Here is a 14,039-nt window from a genome sequence, read left to right as displayed (position 1 = left end):
GAACACCACAACCCAAAAGGGAACAATGCATACTGTTTAAAGTGATGGTATTGGCTTATTTTGGGAAGATTTTCTAAGGCCAGAAACATACACAGACAAATCATAAAAACGAACAAGGAGATGCCACGGAGAAAGAGTAAAACCTAACATAGTAAAAATGTCTCTGGCACAACAACACAACACAAATGGGAGGACATTGTAGGTGATGGTATTTCATTGGGCTTATTTTGGGAGAGACTTGCTAGTAGGAGAAATCTAAACATGGGAAAATAACACAACCCGAATGGAAGGACAGTGAACTGGTGGACTGGACAGCCTACATGATGGCATTTCAGCTTTATTTTGGGAGAGACTTACTAAGGCTCAGTCTGGGGGGGAGACAGATTAGATGGTCTGATCAATTCATAAAAGCATATACAGTGAGGGGAAAAGTATTTGATCCCCTGCTGATTTTGTATGTTTGCCCACTGACAAAGAAATGATCAGTCTATAATTTTAATGTTCGGTTTATTTGAACAGTGAGAGACAGAATAACAACAAAGAAATCCAGAAAAACGCATGTCAAAAATGTTATAAAATGATTTGCATTTTAATGAGGGAAATAAGTATTTGACCCCTCTGCAAAACATGACTTAGTACTTGGTGGCAAAACCCTTGTTGGCAATCACAGAGGTCAGACGTTTCTTGTAGTTGGCCACCAGGTTTGCACACTTCTCAGGAGGGATTTCGTCCCACTCCTCTTTGCAGATCTTCTACAAGTCATTAAGCTCTTCTTGAGCCACTCCTTTGTTGCCTTGGCCGTGTGTTTTGGGTCATTATCATGCTGGAATACCCATCCACGACCCATTTCAATGCCCTGGCTGAGGGAAGGAGGTTCTCATCCAAGATTTGATGGTACATGGCCCCGTCCATCGTCCCTTTGATGCGGTGAAGTTGTCCTGTCCCCTTAGCAGAAAAACACCCCCAAAGCATAATGTTTCCACCTCCATGTTTGACGTTGGGGATGGTGTTCTTGGGGTCATAGGCAGCATTCCTCCTCCTCCAAACACGGCGAGTTGAGTTGATGCCAAAGAGCTCCATTTTGGTCTCATCTGACCACAACACTTTCACCCAGTTGTCCTCTGAATCATTCAGATGTTCATTGGCAACCTTCAGACGGGCATGTATATGTGCTTTCTTGAGCAGGGGGACCTTGCGGGCGCTGCAGGATTTCAGTCCTTCATGGCGTAATGTGTTACCAATTGTTTTCTTGGTGACTATGGTCCCAGCTGCCATGAGATCATTGACAAGATCCTCCTGTGTAGTTCTGGGCTGATTCCTCACCGTTCTCATGATCATTGCAACTCCACGAGGTGAGATCTTGCATGGAGCCCCAGGCCGAGGGAGATTGACAGTTCTTTTGTGTTTCTTCCATTTGTGAATAATCGCACCAACTGTTGTCACCTTCTCACCAAGCTGTTTGGCGATGGTCTTGTAGCCCATTCCAGCCTTGTGTAGGTCTACAATCTTCTCCCTGACATCCTTGGAGAGGTCTTTGGTCTTGGCCATGGTGGAGAGATTGGAATCTGATTGATTGCTTCTGTGGACAGGTGTCTTTTATACAGGTAACAAACTGAGATTAGGAGAACTCTTTAAGAGTGTGCTCCTAATCTCAGCTCGTTACCTGTATAAAAGACACCTGGGAGCCAGAAATCTTTCTGATTGAGAGGGGGTCAAATACTTATTTCCCTCATTAAAATGCAAATCAATTTATAACATTTTTTGACATGCATTTTTCTGGATTTTTTTGTCGTTATTCTTTCTCTCACTGTTCAAATAAACCTACCATTATAATTATAGACGGATCATTCCTTTGTCAGTGGGCAAACGTACAAAATCAGCAGGGGATCAAATACTTTCCCCCCTCACTGTACAGTTGAAGTCGGAAGTTTACATAGACCTTAGCCAAATACATTTAAACTCAGTTTTCACAATTCCTGACATTTAATCCTAGTAAAAAGTCCCTGTCTTAGGTTCACCACTTTATTTTAAGAATGTGAAATGTCAGAATAATAGTAGAGAATGATTTATTTCTTCATCACATTCCCAGCGGGTCAGAAGTTTACATACTCAATTTGTATTTGGTAGCATTGCCTTTAACTTGGGTCAAACGTTTTGGGTAGCCTTCCATAAGTTGGGTGAATTTTGGCCCATTCCTCCTGACAGAGCTGGTGTAACCGATTCTGGTTTGTAGGCCTCATTGCTCGCACATGCTTTTTCAGTTCTGCCCACAAATTTTCTATAGGTTTGATGTCAGGGATTTGTGATGCCCACTCCAATACCTTGACTTTGTTGTCCTTAAACCATTTTGCCACAACTTTGGAAGTATCATTGTCCATTTGGAAGACCCATTTGCTAACAAGCTTTAACTTCCTGACTGATGTCTTGAGATGTTGCTTGAATATATCCACATAACTTTCTTTCCTCATGATGCCATCTATTTTGTGAAGTGCACCAGTCCCTCCTGCAGCAAAGCACAGCAACATGATGCTGCCACTCCCGTGCTTCACGGTTGGGATGGTGGTGTTCGGCTTGCAAGCCTCCCCCTTTTTCCTCCAAACCTAACGATGGTCTTTATGGCCAAACTGTTCTATTTTTGTCAGACCAGAGGATATTTCTCCAAAAAGTACAATCTTTGTCCCCATGTGCTGTTGCAAACCATAGTCTGGCTTTTTTATGGCGGTTTTCTTCTTCCTTGCTGAGCGGCCTTTCAGGTTATGTCGATATACTCGTTTTACTATGGCTATAGATACTTTGTACCTGTTTCCTCCAGCATCTTCACAAGGTCCTTTGCTGTTGTTCTGGGACAGAACGCGTCTCCTTCCTGAGTGGTATGACGGATGCGTCTTCCCATGGTGTTTATACTTGTGTACTATTGTTTGTACAGATGAACGTGGTACCTTCAGGCGTTTGGAACCAGACTTGTGAAGGTCTACAATATTTTTTCTGAAGTCTTTGCTGATTTCTTTAGATTTTCCCATGACGTCAAGGAAAGAGTCACTGAGTGTGAAGGTAGGCCTTGAAATACATCCACAGGTACACCTCCAATTGACTCAAATTATGTCAATTAGCCTATCAGAAGCTTCTAAAGCCATGACATAATTTTCTGGAATTTTCCAAGCTGTTTAAAGGCACAGTCAACTTAATGTATGCAAACTTCTGACCCACGAATTGTGATACAGTGAATTATAAGTGAAATAATCTGTCTGTAAACAATTGTTGGAAAAATGACTTGTGTCATGCACAAAGTAGATGTCCTAACCGACTTGCCAAGACTATAGTTTGTTAACAAGACATTTGTGGAGTGGTTGAATAATGAGTTTTAATGACTCCAACCTAAGTGTATGTAAACTTCTGACTTCAACTGTATGTATCCCCCTGGGTTCAGCAACAATAGCTGGGACCAGGCTCCTCAGTAGTAGCCTGGTCCTAGATCTGTTTGGAACATTTGGCATGATAATGACCATAGAAGTTGGCAAGACAGCACAAATATATATGGGACCAGGCTAGGCTACCTCTGTAGTACTTTCATCATAGAACCTTGACACGTCCAAATAAAATTTGCGTGGATCGTGTTGTGTAGCTAAGCTCCTTGTGCTCCCTTAAAGTTGAATGTGAATTCACCATAGTAGCATAGCTGTTTTATAGTTAGAGACAGGATTTTATGATGGGTTTACCTGGGTGTGTACATGGCTAAGTGTCCATACTGCAATGCAGTGTTAATTAATCCTGGTCCTGGGGATCCAAAGGGCCACAGATTTCTGTTTTTGCCATAGCACTACACAGCTGATTCAAATGAGCAACTCATCAGCAAGCTTTGCCGATTTAAACCAGGTGTGTATACTAAGGCAAAAACAAAAATGCTAAGTTTTCAATTCACTGCTGTAATTTCACACTGTATCAGCTGACATACATGCATCCTTCTCCCCTGCCCTGACCTGCATGTTTTTGAAGACGTTATCCGAGCCGTGGAATCCACCACTGCAGTACTTGATTTCTTTAGGCTGGCTGTGGAGGAAGAGATGAAAAACCATTATTCCATTCATAGAAAGGACATACACCTCCACAGAGTTATACACGGAGTGTAAAAAACATTAGGAACACCTTCCTAATATTGAGTTGCACCCCCTCTTTTGCCCTCAGAACAGCCTCAATTCGGCAGGTAGCCTAGTGGTTAGAGCATTAGGCCAGTAATGAAAGGTTGCTAGATCGAATCCCCGAGCTGACAAGGTAAAAATCTGTCGTTCTGCCCCTGAACAAGGCACTGTTCCTAGGCTGTCATTGTAAATAAGAATTTGTTCTTAACTGACTTGCCTAGTTAAATAAAAGGTTAAATAAAAAAATATATATAATAAATCATCGGGGCATGGACTCTACAAGGTGTTGAAAGCGTTCCACAGGGATGCTTGACCATGTTGACTCCAATGCTTCCCACAGTTGTGTCAAGTTGGCTGGATGTCCTTTGGGTGGTGGACCATTCCTGATACACCCAGTAAACTTGAGTGTGAAAAACCCAGTAGCGTTGCAGTTCTTGACACACTCAAACCAGTGCGCCTGGCACCTACTACCATACACCGTTCAAAGGCACTTAAATATTTTGTCTTGCCCATTCACCCTCTGAATAGCACACATACACAATCCATGTCTCAAGAGTCTCGAGGCTTAAAAATCCTTCTTTAACCCGTCCCCTCCCCTTCATCTAAACTGATTGAATGGATTTAACAAGTGACATCAATAAGGGATCATAAAAAATATATATTTAACCTTTATTTAAGTCAATTAAGAACAAATTCTTATTTACAATGGCGGCCTACCAAAAGGCCTCCTGCGGAGATGGGACTGGGATTAAAAATAAATTTAATAAAAATATAGGGGGAAAAAAACATCACGACGAGACAACACTACATAAAGAGAGACCTAAGACGACAACATACCATGGCAGCAACACATGACAACAACATGGTAGCAAGAATCATAGTTTTCACCTGGTCAGTCTACAGCTTGCGAAAGTATTCACCCCCTTGGCATTTTTCCTATTTTGTTGCGTTACAACCTGGAATTAAAATCAATTTTTGTGGGGTTTGTATAATTTGATTTACATAACATGCCTACCACTTTGAAGATGCAAAATAGTTTTTGTGAAACTAACAACAAATAAGACAAAAGAAACCCAGAAAACTTGAGCGTGCATAACTATTCACCCCCCCAAAGTCAATACTTTGTAGAGCCACCTTCTGCAGCAATTACATCTGCAAGTCCCTTGGGGTATGTCTCTATAAGCTTGGCACATCTAGCCACTGGGATTTTTGCCCATTCTTCCGCATGTACAGCAATCTAAGTCATACCACAGATACTCAATTGGCTCGAGGTCTGGGCTTTGACTAGGCCATTCCAAGACATTTAAATGTTTCCCCTTAAACCACTCGAGTGTTGCTTTAGCAGTATGCTTAGGGTCATTGTCCTGCTGGAAGGTGAACCTCCATCTCAGTCTCAAATCTCTGGAAGACTGAAACAGGTTTCCCTCAAGAATTTCCCTGTATTTAGCACCATCCATCATTCCTTCAATTCTGACCAGTTTCCCAGTCCCTGCCGTTGAAAAACATCCCCACAACATGATGCTGCCACCACCATGCGTCACTGTGGAGATGGTGTTCTCGGGGTGATGAGAGGTGCTGGGTTTGCGCCAGACATAGCGTTTTCCTTGATGGCCAAAAAGCTCAATTTTAGTCTCATCTGACCAGAGTACCTTCTTCCATATGTTTGTGGAGTCTCCCACATGCCTTTTGGTGAACACCAAACATGTTTGCTTATTTTTTTCTTTAAGCAATGGCTTTTTTTCTGGCCACTCTTCCGTAAATCCCAGCTCTGTGGAGTGTACGGCTTAAAGTGGTCCTATGGACAGATACTCCAATCTCCGCTGTGGAGCTTTGCAGTTCCTTCAGGGTTATCTTTGGTCTCTTTGTTGCCTCTCTGATTAATGCCCTCCGTGCCTGGTCCTTGCGTTTTGGTGGGCGGCCCCCTCTTTTGTTATGGTGCCATATTCTTTCCATTTTTTAATAATGGATTTAAATGGTACTCCTTGGGATGTTCAAAGTTTCAGATATTTTTTTATAACCCAAACTTGATCTGTACTTCTCCACAACTTTGTCCCTGACCTATTTGGAGAGCTCCTTTGTCTTCATGGTGCCGCTTGCTTGGTGTTGCCCCTTGCTTAGTGGTGTTGCAGACTCTGGGGCCTTTCAGAACAGTTGTGTAAATATATACACTGAGATCATGTGACACTTAAAGTCCACCTGTGTGCAATCTAACTAATTCTGTGACTTCTGAAGGTAATTGGTTGCACCAGATCTTATTTAGGGGCTTCATAGCAAAGGGGGTGAATACATATGCACGCACCACTTTTCCCTTTTGTATTTTTTTGTATTTTTTGAAACAAGTTATTTTTTTCATTTCACTTCACCAATTTGGACTATTTTGTGTACCGGTATGTCCATTACATGAAATCCAAATAAAAATCTATTTAAATTACAGGTTGTAATGCAACAAAATAGGAAAAACTCCAAGGGGGATGAATACTTTTGCAAGGCACTGTATGTCATGGAAAGAGCAGGTGTTCTGTACACTCAGTGTACATCTGCCATACAGTGTGTATACAACACTCAAATTGAGGGATTATCAATTGGACAACTGTATAAACCAACCAAACTAAAATAGCCTCTCACATCCTCAGTTGTGGCAACCTGATCAACAGGAAAAAGCTTTCCGTTCCCATTTCAGAAATCCCTAAATACTGCCCAAACATTGGCAAAAAACAAATCATGTGTCCATGGCAACCACTTTGCCCACATCTAATTTCTGGTATGTTAATAAGCATTCTGTTAAGATAAGATAAGCTATCACTTATAATTTGTGGCAGCTGTTGAAAATTTCAGGGGTCATTGTTTCCAAGTCATCTTGTCGAATATTGTCTCTTTGCAACAGACAGTTGAACCTAACAAGAATGAAATATAAAGTGGGATGATATTTTGCAAGTACCTGTAACTACTTTCAAAGTGCATGTAGGGTAAAGTGCATGTTTGCACAACGTTTAAAGTGAAGGACACAAGTAGTTCTAATCAGTACTGATTAAATTGAGCCGTGATGAGTAGGCTAACTCAAGTAACTTTGAAAGGGTACTTATTTACATAGGTTAGTGAACAGTAACAGTTACTGTGGCTTAATGCCAGACTAAAGCCAAAAGTGCAGTTAAGGTTCTGTGATCACTCCAAATGTCCTGTTTAAGAAAACATAACACGTTTCATATAGATTATGATATAATACATTATATCGGGGTAGGGGATTTGGGAGAATCAGGCATAGACTTCAGAGAAAGACAAAGAGAAACAGAAAAAAATATAGCTGGATTGTGGCATACAGTGCTGCCTGCCAACCAGGCTTCATGTAAAGATGGGCCCTCTCGATGCGCACGTTGTTAGCGAAGTGCATCCGTTTGGGGAGGTGCTCTTTCAGGTAGGGCCTCATGGGCTGGTCAGGGATCCTGCACTTCAAAATGCACAGCAAGAGGAGAGTGGAGAGTCAATGAAGGAGCAGAGGGAGAGGCCTGTCTGACATGAGGTAAGGCAAGCAGATCATTTTCAATTCATTTTATGAACAGAAATCAATGGGGCACGAATACTTCACATACCGACAGATTCTTCACCAGGCCTTCATAGTCAACTGGGGGAATAAAAACAGACACGGTTGTTAACCCAAGGGTCATTCCCCGTCCCAAAACATTTTTTATGCCTTCCCCTTGGCCCCAACGTTCTTATGTTTGCAGCTCTGGAATGTCTGAGTGTCTTAGTTTTCACAAAGTGGATTTCATCTCTGCTCAAACAGAGAGAGATTTACATTTTTAGACCGAGAGATTTAAAATTGCTTACAGATCTGCAAACATAAAATGTTATTGGTCGCATACACCTATTTAGCAGTTGGTTTGTGGGTGTGGTGACTATTTATCAGTTTGATGGCCTTGAGATCGAGAGACTGAAAAACAGCTTCTGTCCCAGCTTTGATGCACCTGTACTGACCTAGCGGGGTGAACAGGCCAAGGCGTGTGTGGCTGAGGTCCTTGATGATCTTCTTGGCCTTCCTGTAACACTGGGTGTTGTATATGTCCTAGAGGGCAGGCAGTGTGCCCCAGGCGATGTGTTGGGCAGACCACACCACCCTCTGCAGAGCCCTGCGGTTGCGGACGGTGCAGTTGCAGTACCAGGCGGTGATACAGCCCGACAGGATGCTCTCAATCTGTACAAGTTTGTGAGGGTCTTAGGGGCCAAGCCACATTTCCTTAGCCTCCTGAGCCGCCACACTTGTCTGTGTGGGTGGACCATTTTAGATTGTGAGTGATGTGTATGCCAAAGAACTTTAAGCTTTTCACCTTCTCCACTGCGGCCCGTCGTTGTGAATGGGGGCGTGCTCCCTCTGCTGTCTCCTGAAGTCCACAATCAGCTCCTTTGTTTTGCTGACGTTGAGGTTATTTTCCTGGGCCACTCCACCAGGGCCCTCACCTCCTCCATGTAGGCTGTCTCGTCATTGATGGTAATCAGGCCTACCACAGTTGTGTCGTCTGCAAACTTGATGATTGAGTTGGAGACGTGCATGGCCACGCAGTCATGGGTGAACAGGGAGTACAGGAAAGGGGATGAGTACGCACCCTTATGGGGCCCCTGTGTTGAGGATCAGCACAGTGGAGGTGTTGTTTCCTACCTCACCAAAATGGGGGCGGCCTGTCAGGAAGTCCAGGACCCAGTTGTACAGGGCGGGGTTCCAACACAAGGCCCTGAGCTTAAAGGGTACTATGGTGTTGAAGACTGAGCTGTAGTCAATGAACAGCATTCTTATATAGGAATTCCTCTTGTCCAGATAGGATAGGGCAGTGCGATGGCGTTGTCCATGGATCTATTTGGGCGGTATGCAAATTGCAGTGGGTCTAGGTTGTTGGATAAGGTGGAGGTGATATGATCCTTAACTAGCCTCTCAAAGCACTTCATGACAGAAGTGAGTGCTACGGGGCAATAGTCATTTAGTTCAGTTACCTTCGTTTCTTGGGTACAGGAACAATGGCGGACATCTTGAATTAAGTGGGGACAACAGACTGGTATAGGGAGAGATTGAATATGTCCGTAAACACTCCAGCCAGCTGGTCTGCACATGCTCTGAGGACACGGCTAGGGATTTGGGTTGGGCTGTATACTAGGGTATTTGGAAATAGCCACTGGATGTTCTAAAACTTTTGACCGGTAGTGTATGTATAACTTTATCAGCTGGATTGCCCATCTTTGCAATTTGTTTATTTTTGTTTACGCTCATTAGCATATTTAGCTAGCAGCCACCATGGAAATTCGCTATTAATTGTGCTAATTTTGTCCGCATTCTGGTAATGGGCTTTTTTGCTATATTTGGCACCCCCTTGTGTACTAAACAAGTAATATCATATATCCTGGGGTGAGAGAAGGACGGTATGACAATATGAAAATCTGGATACCGCCCAATCCTAATAGGGAGGCCTTCAGCCTTGCAAGAGTTAACACGCTTAAATGTTTGACTCACGTCAGCACAGAGAACGAGAACTCACAATCCACGAGAGGGGTGGTGGCCTGTATCGGCGGCACTGTATTTCCTTCGAAGCGGGCAAAGGAGGGGTTTAGCTTGTCTGGGATGAAGAAGTCAGTGTCCGCGATGTGGCTGGTTTTCCCCTTTATAATCCGCGATTGTCTAGAGTCCCTGCCACATACAGTACCAGTCAAAAGTTGACACCTACTCATTCAAGGATTTTTCTTTATTTTTGCTATTTTCTACAATGTAAAATAATAGTGAAGACATCAAAACTATGAAATAACACATATGGAATCATGTAGTAACCAAAAAGTGTTTAAACTATTAAAATATATTTAATTGTTGGGATTCTTCAAAGAAACCACCTTTTGCCTTGATGACAGCTTTGCACACTTGGCATTCTCTTCACCTGGAATGCTATTCCAACAGTCTTGAAAGAGTTCCCACATATGCTGAGCACTTGTTGGCTGCTTTTCCTTCACTCTGCGGTCCAACTCATCCTAAATCATCTCAATTTGGGTTGAGGTCGAGTGATTGTGGAGGCCAGGTCATCTGATGCAGCACTCCATCACTCTCCTTCTTGGTCAAATAGCCTTTACACAGCCTGGAGGTGTGTTTTGGGTCATTGTCCTGTTGAAAAACAAATGATAGCGCAAACCAGATGGGATGGCGTATCGCTGCAGAATGCTGTGGTAGCCATGCTGGTTAAGTGTGCCTTGAATTCTAAATAAAATCACAGAAAGTGTCACCAACAAAGCACCCCAACACAATCACACCTCTAAGCTTCATGGTGGGAACCACACATGCGGAGATCATCCGTTCACCTACTCTGCATCTCACAAAGACACAGCAGTTGGAACCAAAAATCGCTAATTTGGACTCATCAGACCAAAGGACAGATTTCCACCGGTCTAATGTCCATTGCTCGTGTTTCTTGGCCCAAGCAAGTCTCTTCTTATTATTGGTGTGGTTTCTTTGCAGCAATTCGACCATGAAGGCCTGATTCACGGAGACTTCTCTGAACAGTTGATGTTGAGATGTGTCGGTTACTTGAACCCTGAAGCATTTATTTGGGCTGCAATTTCTAAGGCTAGTAACGATAATGAATTTATCCTCTGCAACATACCTCTGGGTCTTCATTTCCTGTGGCGGTCCTCATGAGAGCCAGTTTCATCATAGTGCTTGATGGATTTTGCGACTGCACTTGAAGAAACTTTCAAAAGTTCTTGAAATGTTCCCGATTGATTGACCTTCATGTCTTAGAGTAATGATGGACTGTCGTTTCTCTTTGCTTATTTGAGCTGTTCTTGCCATAATATGGATTTGGTTTTTTACCAAATAGGGCTATCTTCTGTATACCACCCCTACCTTGTCACACCACAACTGATTGGCTCAAACGCATTAAGAAGAAAGTCATTTTCACAAATTAACTTAAGGCACACCTGTTAATTGAAATGCATTCCAGGTGACTACTCCTTGAAGCTGGTTGAGAGAATGCCAAGGGTGTGCAAAGCTGTCATCAAGGCAAAGGGTGGCTACCTTGAAGACTCAACTATAAAAAATATATACTGCTCAAAAAAAAAAAGGGAACACTTAAACAACACATCCTAGATCTGAATGAAAGAAATAATCTTATTAAATACTTTTTTCTTTACATAGTTGAATGTGCTGACAACAAAATCACACAAAAATAATTAATGGAAATCCAATTTATCAACCCATGGAGGTCTGGATTTGGAGTCACACTCAAAATTAAAGTGGAAAACCACACTACAGGCTGATCCAACTTTGATGTAATGTCCATAAAACAAGTCAAAATGAGGCTCAGTAGTGTGTGTGGCCTCCACGTGCCTTTATGACCTCTCTACAACGCCTGGGCATGCTCCTGATGAGGTGGCGGATGGTCTCCTGAGGGATCTCCTCCTAGACCTGGACTAAAGCATCAGCCAACTCCTGGACAGTCTGTGGTGCAACGTGGCGTTGGTGGACGGAGCGAGACATGATGTCCCAGATGTGCTCAATTGGATTCAGGTCTGGGGAACAGGCGGGCCAGTCCATAGCATCAATGCCTTCCTCTTGCAGGAACTGCTGACACACTCCAGCCACATGAGGTCTAGCATTGTCTTGCATTAGGAGGAACCCAGGGCCAACCGCACCAGCATATGGTCTCACAAGGGGTCTGAGGATCTCATCTCGGTACCTAATGGCAGTCAGGCTACCTCTGGCGAGCACATGGAGGGCTGTGCGGCCCCCCAAAGAAATGCCACCTCACACCATGACTGACCCACCGCCAAACCGGTCATGCTGGAGGATGTTGCAGGCAGCAGAACGTTCTCCACGGCGTCTCCAGACTCTGTCACGTGCTCAGTGTGAACCTGCTTTCATCTGTGAAGAGCACAGGGCGCCAGTGGCGAATTTGCCAATCTTGGTGTTCTCTGGCAAATGCCAAACGTCCTGCACGGTGTTGGGCTGTAAGCACAAGCCCCACCTGTGGACGTCGGGCCCTCATACCACCCTCATGGAGTCTGTTTCTGACCGTTTGAGCAGACACATGCACATTTGTGGCCTGCTGGAGGTCATTTTGCAGGGCTCTGGCAGTGTTTCTCCTGTTCCTCCTTGCACAAAGGCGGAGGTAGCGGTCCTGCTGCTGGGTTGTTGCCCTCCTACGGCCTCCTCCACGTCTCCTGATGTACTTACTGGCCTGTCTCCTGGTAGCGCCTCCATGCTCTGGACACTACGCTGACAGACAGAGCAAACCTTCTTGCTACAGCTCGCATTGATGTGCCATCCTGGATGAGCTGCACTACCTGAGCCACATGTGTGGGTTGTAGACTCAGTCTCATGCTACCACTAGAGTGAAAGCACTGCCAGCATTCAAAAGTGACCAAAACATCAGCCAGGAAGCATAGGAACTGAGAAGTGGTCTGTGGTCCCCACCTGCAGAACCACTCCTTTATTGGGGGTGTCTTGCCAATTGCCTATAATTTCCACCTGTTGTCTATTCCATTTGCACAACAGCAAGTGAAATGTATTGTCAATCAGTGTTGCTTCCTAAGTGGACAGTTTGATTTCACAGAAGTGTGACTCACTTGGAGTTACATTGTGTTGTTTAAGTGTTCCCTTTATTTTTTTGTGCAGTGTATTTTGATTTGTTTAACACTTTTATGGTTTCTATACCCGGAAGCTGTGGGTGGTATGAGAGTCGGACTACCTCGTCTCCACCGGCTGTCTTGGAGCAGTCTCTGGGATAATTGGAATTGCCTTGGGGGGGGGGGGGGGGCTGTACAAACGAAAAATCTAATTCAGGAAAGTAATTTCTGATTGAAATGCCGGTGAGTTACCGCCGCTCTAATATCCCAAAGTTATTTCTGGCTGTATATAATAATGCAAAGGACAAAGGGTAAGGGCCAAGTGGAAGGAAGCAAATTGGAACCGGCTGTAACACTGGATGGCATTGCAATGTAAGGGCAGGAAGACAGTTGGAAGTGACACGTTATCATCAACAAAAACTCACAGGAGTAGAAGTCTTCAGGGACTCTCTTGGGTCGGATTCGTGCAGCAGGGCCTTGGACGACAGTGAAGCCATCCACGTTGTCCTGGTATGAGTTCACGAATGCAGCCTTCTTGCAGGAAGCTTCCTCCATTCCTGCAATTACAGTACATGCGCACACAGTTCAACAGTAAAAGAAACAGTCGCTGTTGTTTGTATTGTTGTTCCTGGCAACTGGGCAGTCGGAGCAATAGGAGAAACAAGCAGAGAGAAATGGAGGACGAGAAATGACAGTATAGGACTCCAAACGGCACCATAATTACACGGTCTTATCTGTACCAGATTTCAGAGAGAGTAATAAATAAAGCCGCAACAGAGGAAGTTCATATACAGTATGTCAGCATACGATTTACTTGAAATTGTTAACACTGACTATTGATACTAGGATTCCATCCTCATTTCATAATCAATCAATTTCAAAAGCAGATGTGAAAACGACAACCTTTTTATGACTAAAAATAACCCAAAGATCAATGCATCTGTGATAAAAGCCTAAATAAAAGGATATTCCCATATGCTGTATATCATCAACCAACAAACCCAACATCAAAATTACAACCCTGCAACGTGGAGCTTATTACAAGGCCAGTTGAGCGGCCAGCAGCTACTGGCTCATCCTTTACATGCATAATTACAAGACTAGACACGTCACATGTAATGCAGATGTTGCGAGCATCTTCTTCAAAGACCTCTCCTCTGTGAACCTCCCTGGCTTCCTCACGCTCAGCTCACAGTCATGGTGTTTCAGCGTTCACACTGACCTCGTTTTACAACGGTTTCCACTCTGGCATGTGATTTCCACACAACAGGTGCTAGGTCTCAGCAAAGGCTGAGTATGTATGGCTGACAGTAA

The 14,039-nt window shown here is 43.8% G+C and overlaps 1 protein-coding gene across 1 annotated transcript in view; it reads right to left on the bottom strand.

Annotated features, from left to right (window-relative positions):
- Positions 1-14,039, bottom strand: part of LOC100380852 (ectonucleotide pyrophosphatase/phosphodiesterase family member 1) — a 75,754-nt gene that overhangs the window by 26,033 nt on the left and 35,682 nt on the right. Inside the window, exons 13-16 of the mRNA XM_014204667.3 lie at positions 13,151-13,282; positions 7,724-7,755; positions 7,454-7,581; positions 3,978-4,047 (exon numbers count right to left, since the gene is read on the bottom strand). Of these exons, the coding sequence (XP_014060142.1) occupies positions 3,978-4,047; positions 7,454-7,581; positions 7,724-7,755; positions 13,151-13,282 (362 nt within the window). The remainder of the gene's footprint in view (positions 1-3,977; positions 4,048-7,453; positions 7,582-7,723; positions 7,756-13,150; positions 13,283-14,039) is intronic.

This window comes from Salmo salar, chromosome 06 (assembly GCF_965601325.2).
Source record: "Salmo salar chromosome 06, fSalSal1, whole genome shotgun sequence".
In the NCBI taxonomy this organism is placed as follows: domain Eukaryota; kingdom Metazoa; phylum Chordata; class Actinopteri; order Salmoniformes; family Salmonidae; genus Salmo; species Salmo salar.
Note: the sequence above shows the minus strand (reverse complement) of the source record. Positions and strands in the feature narration are given on the sequence as shown.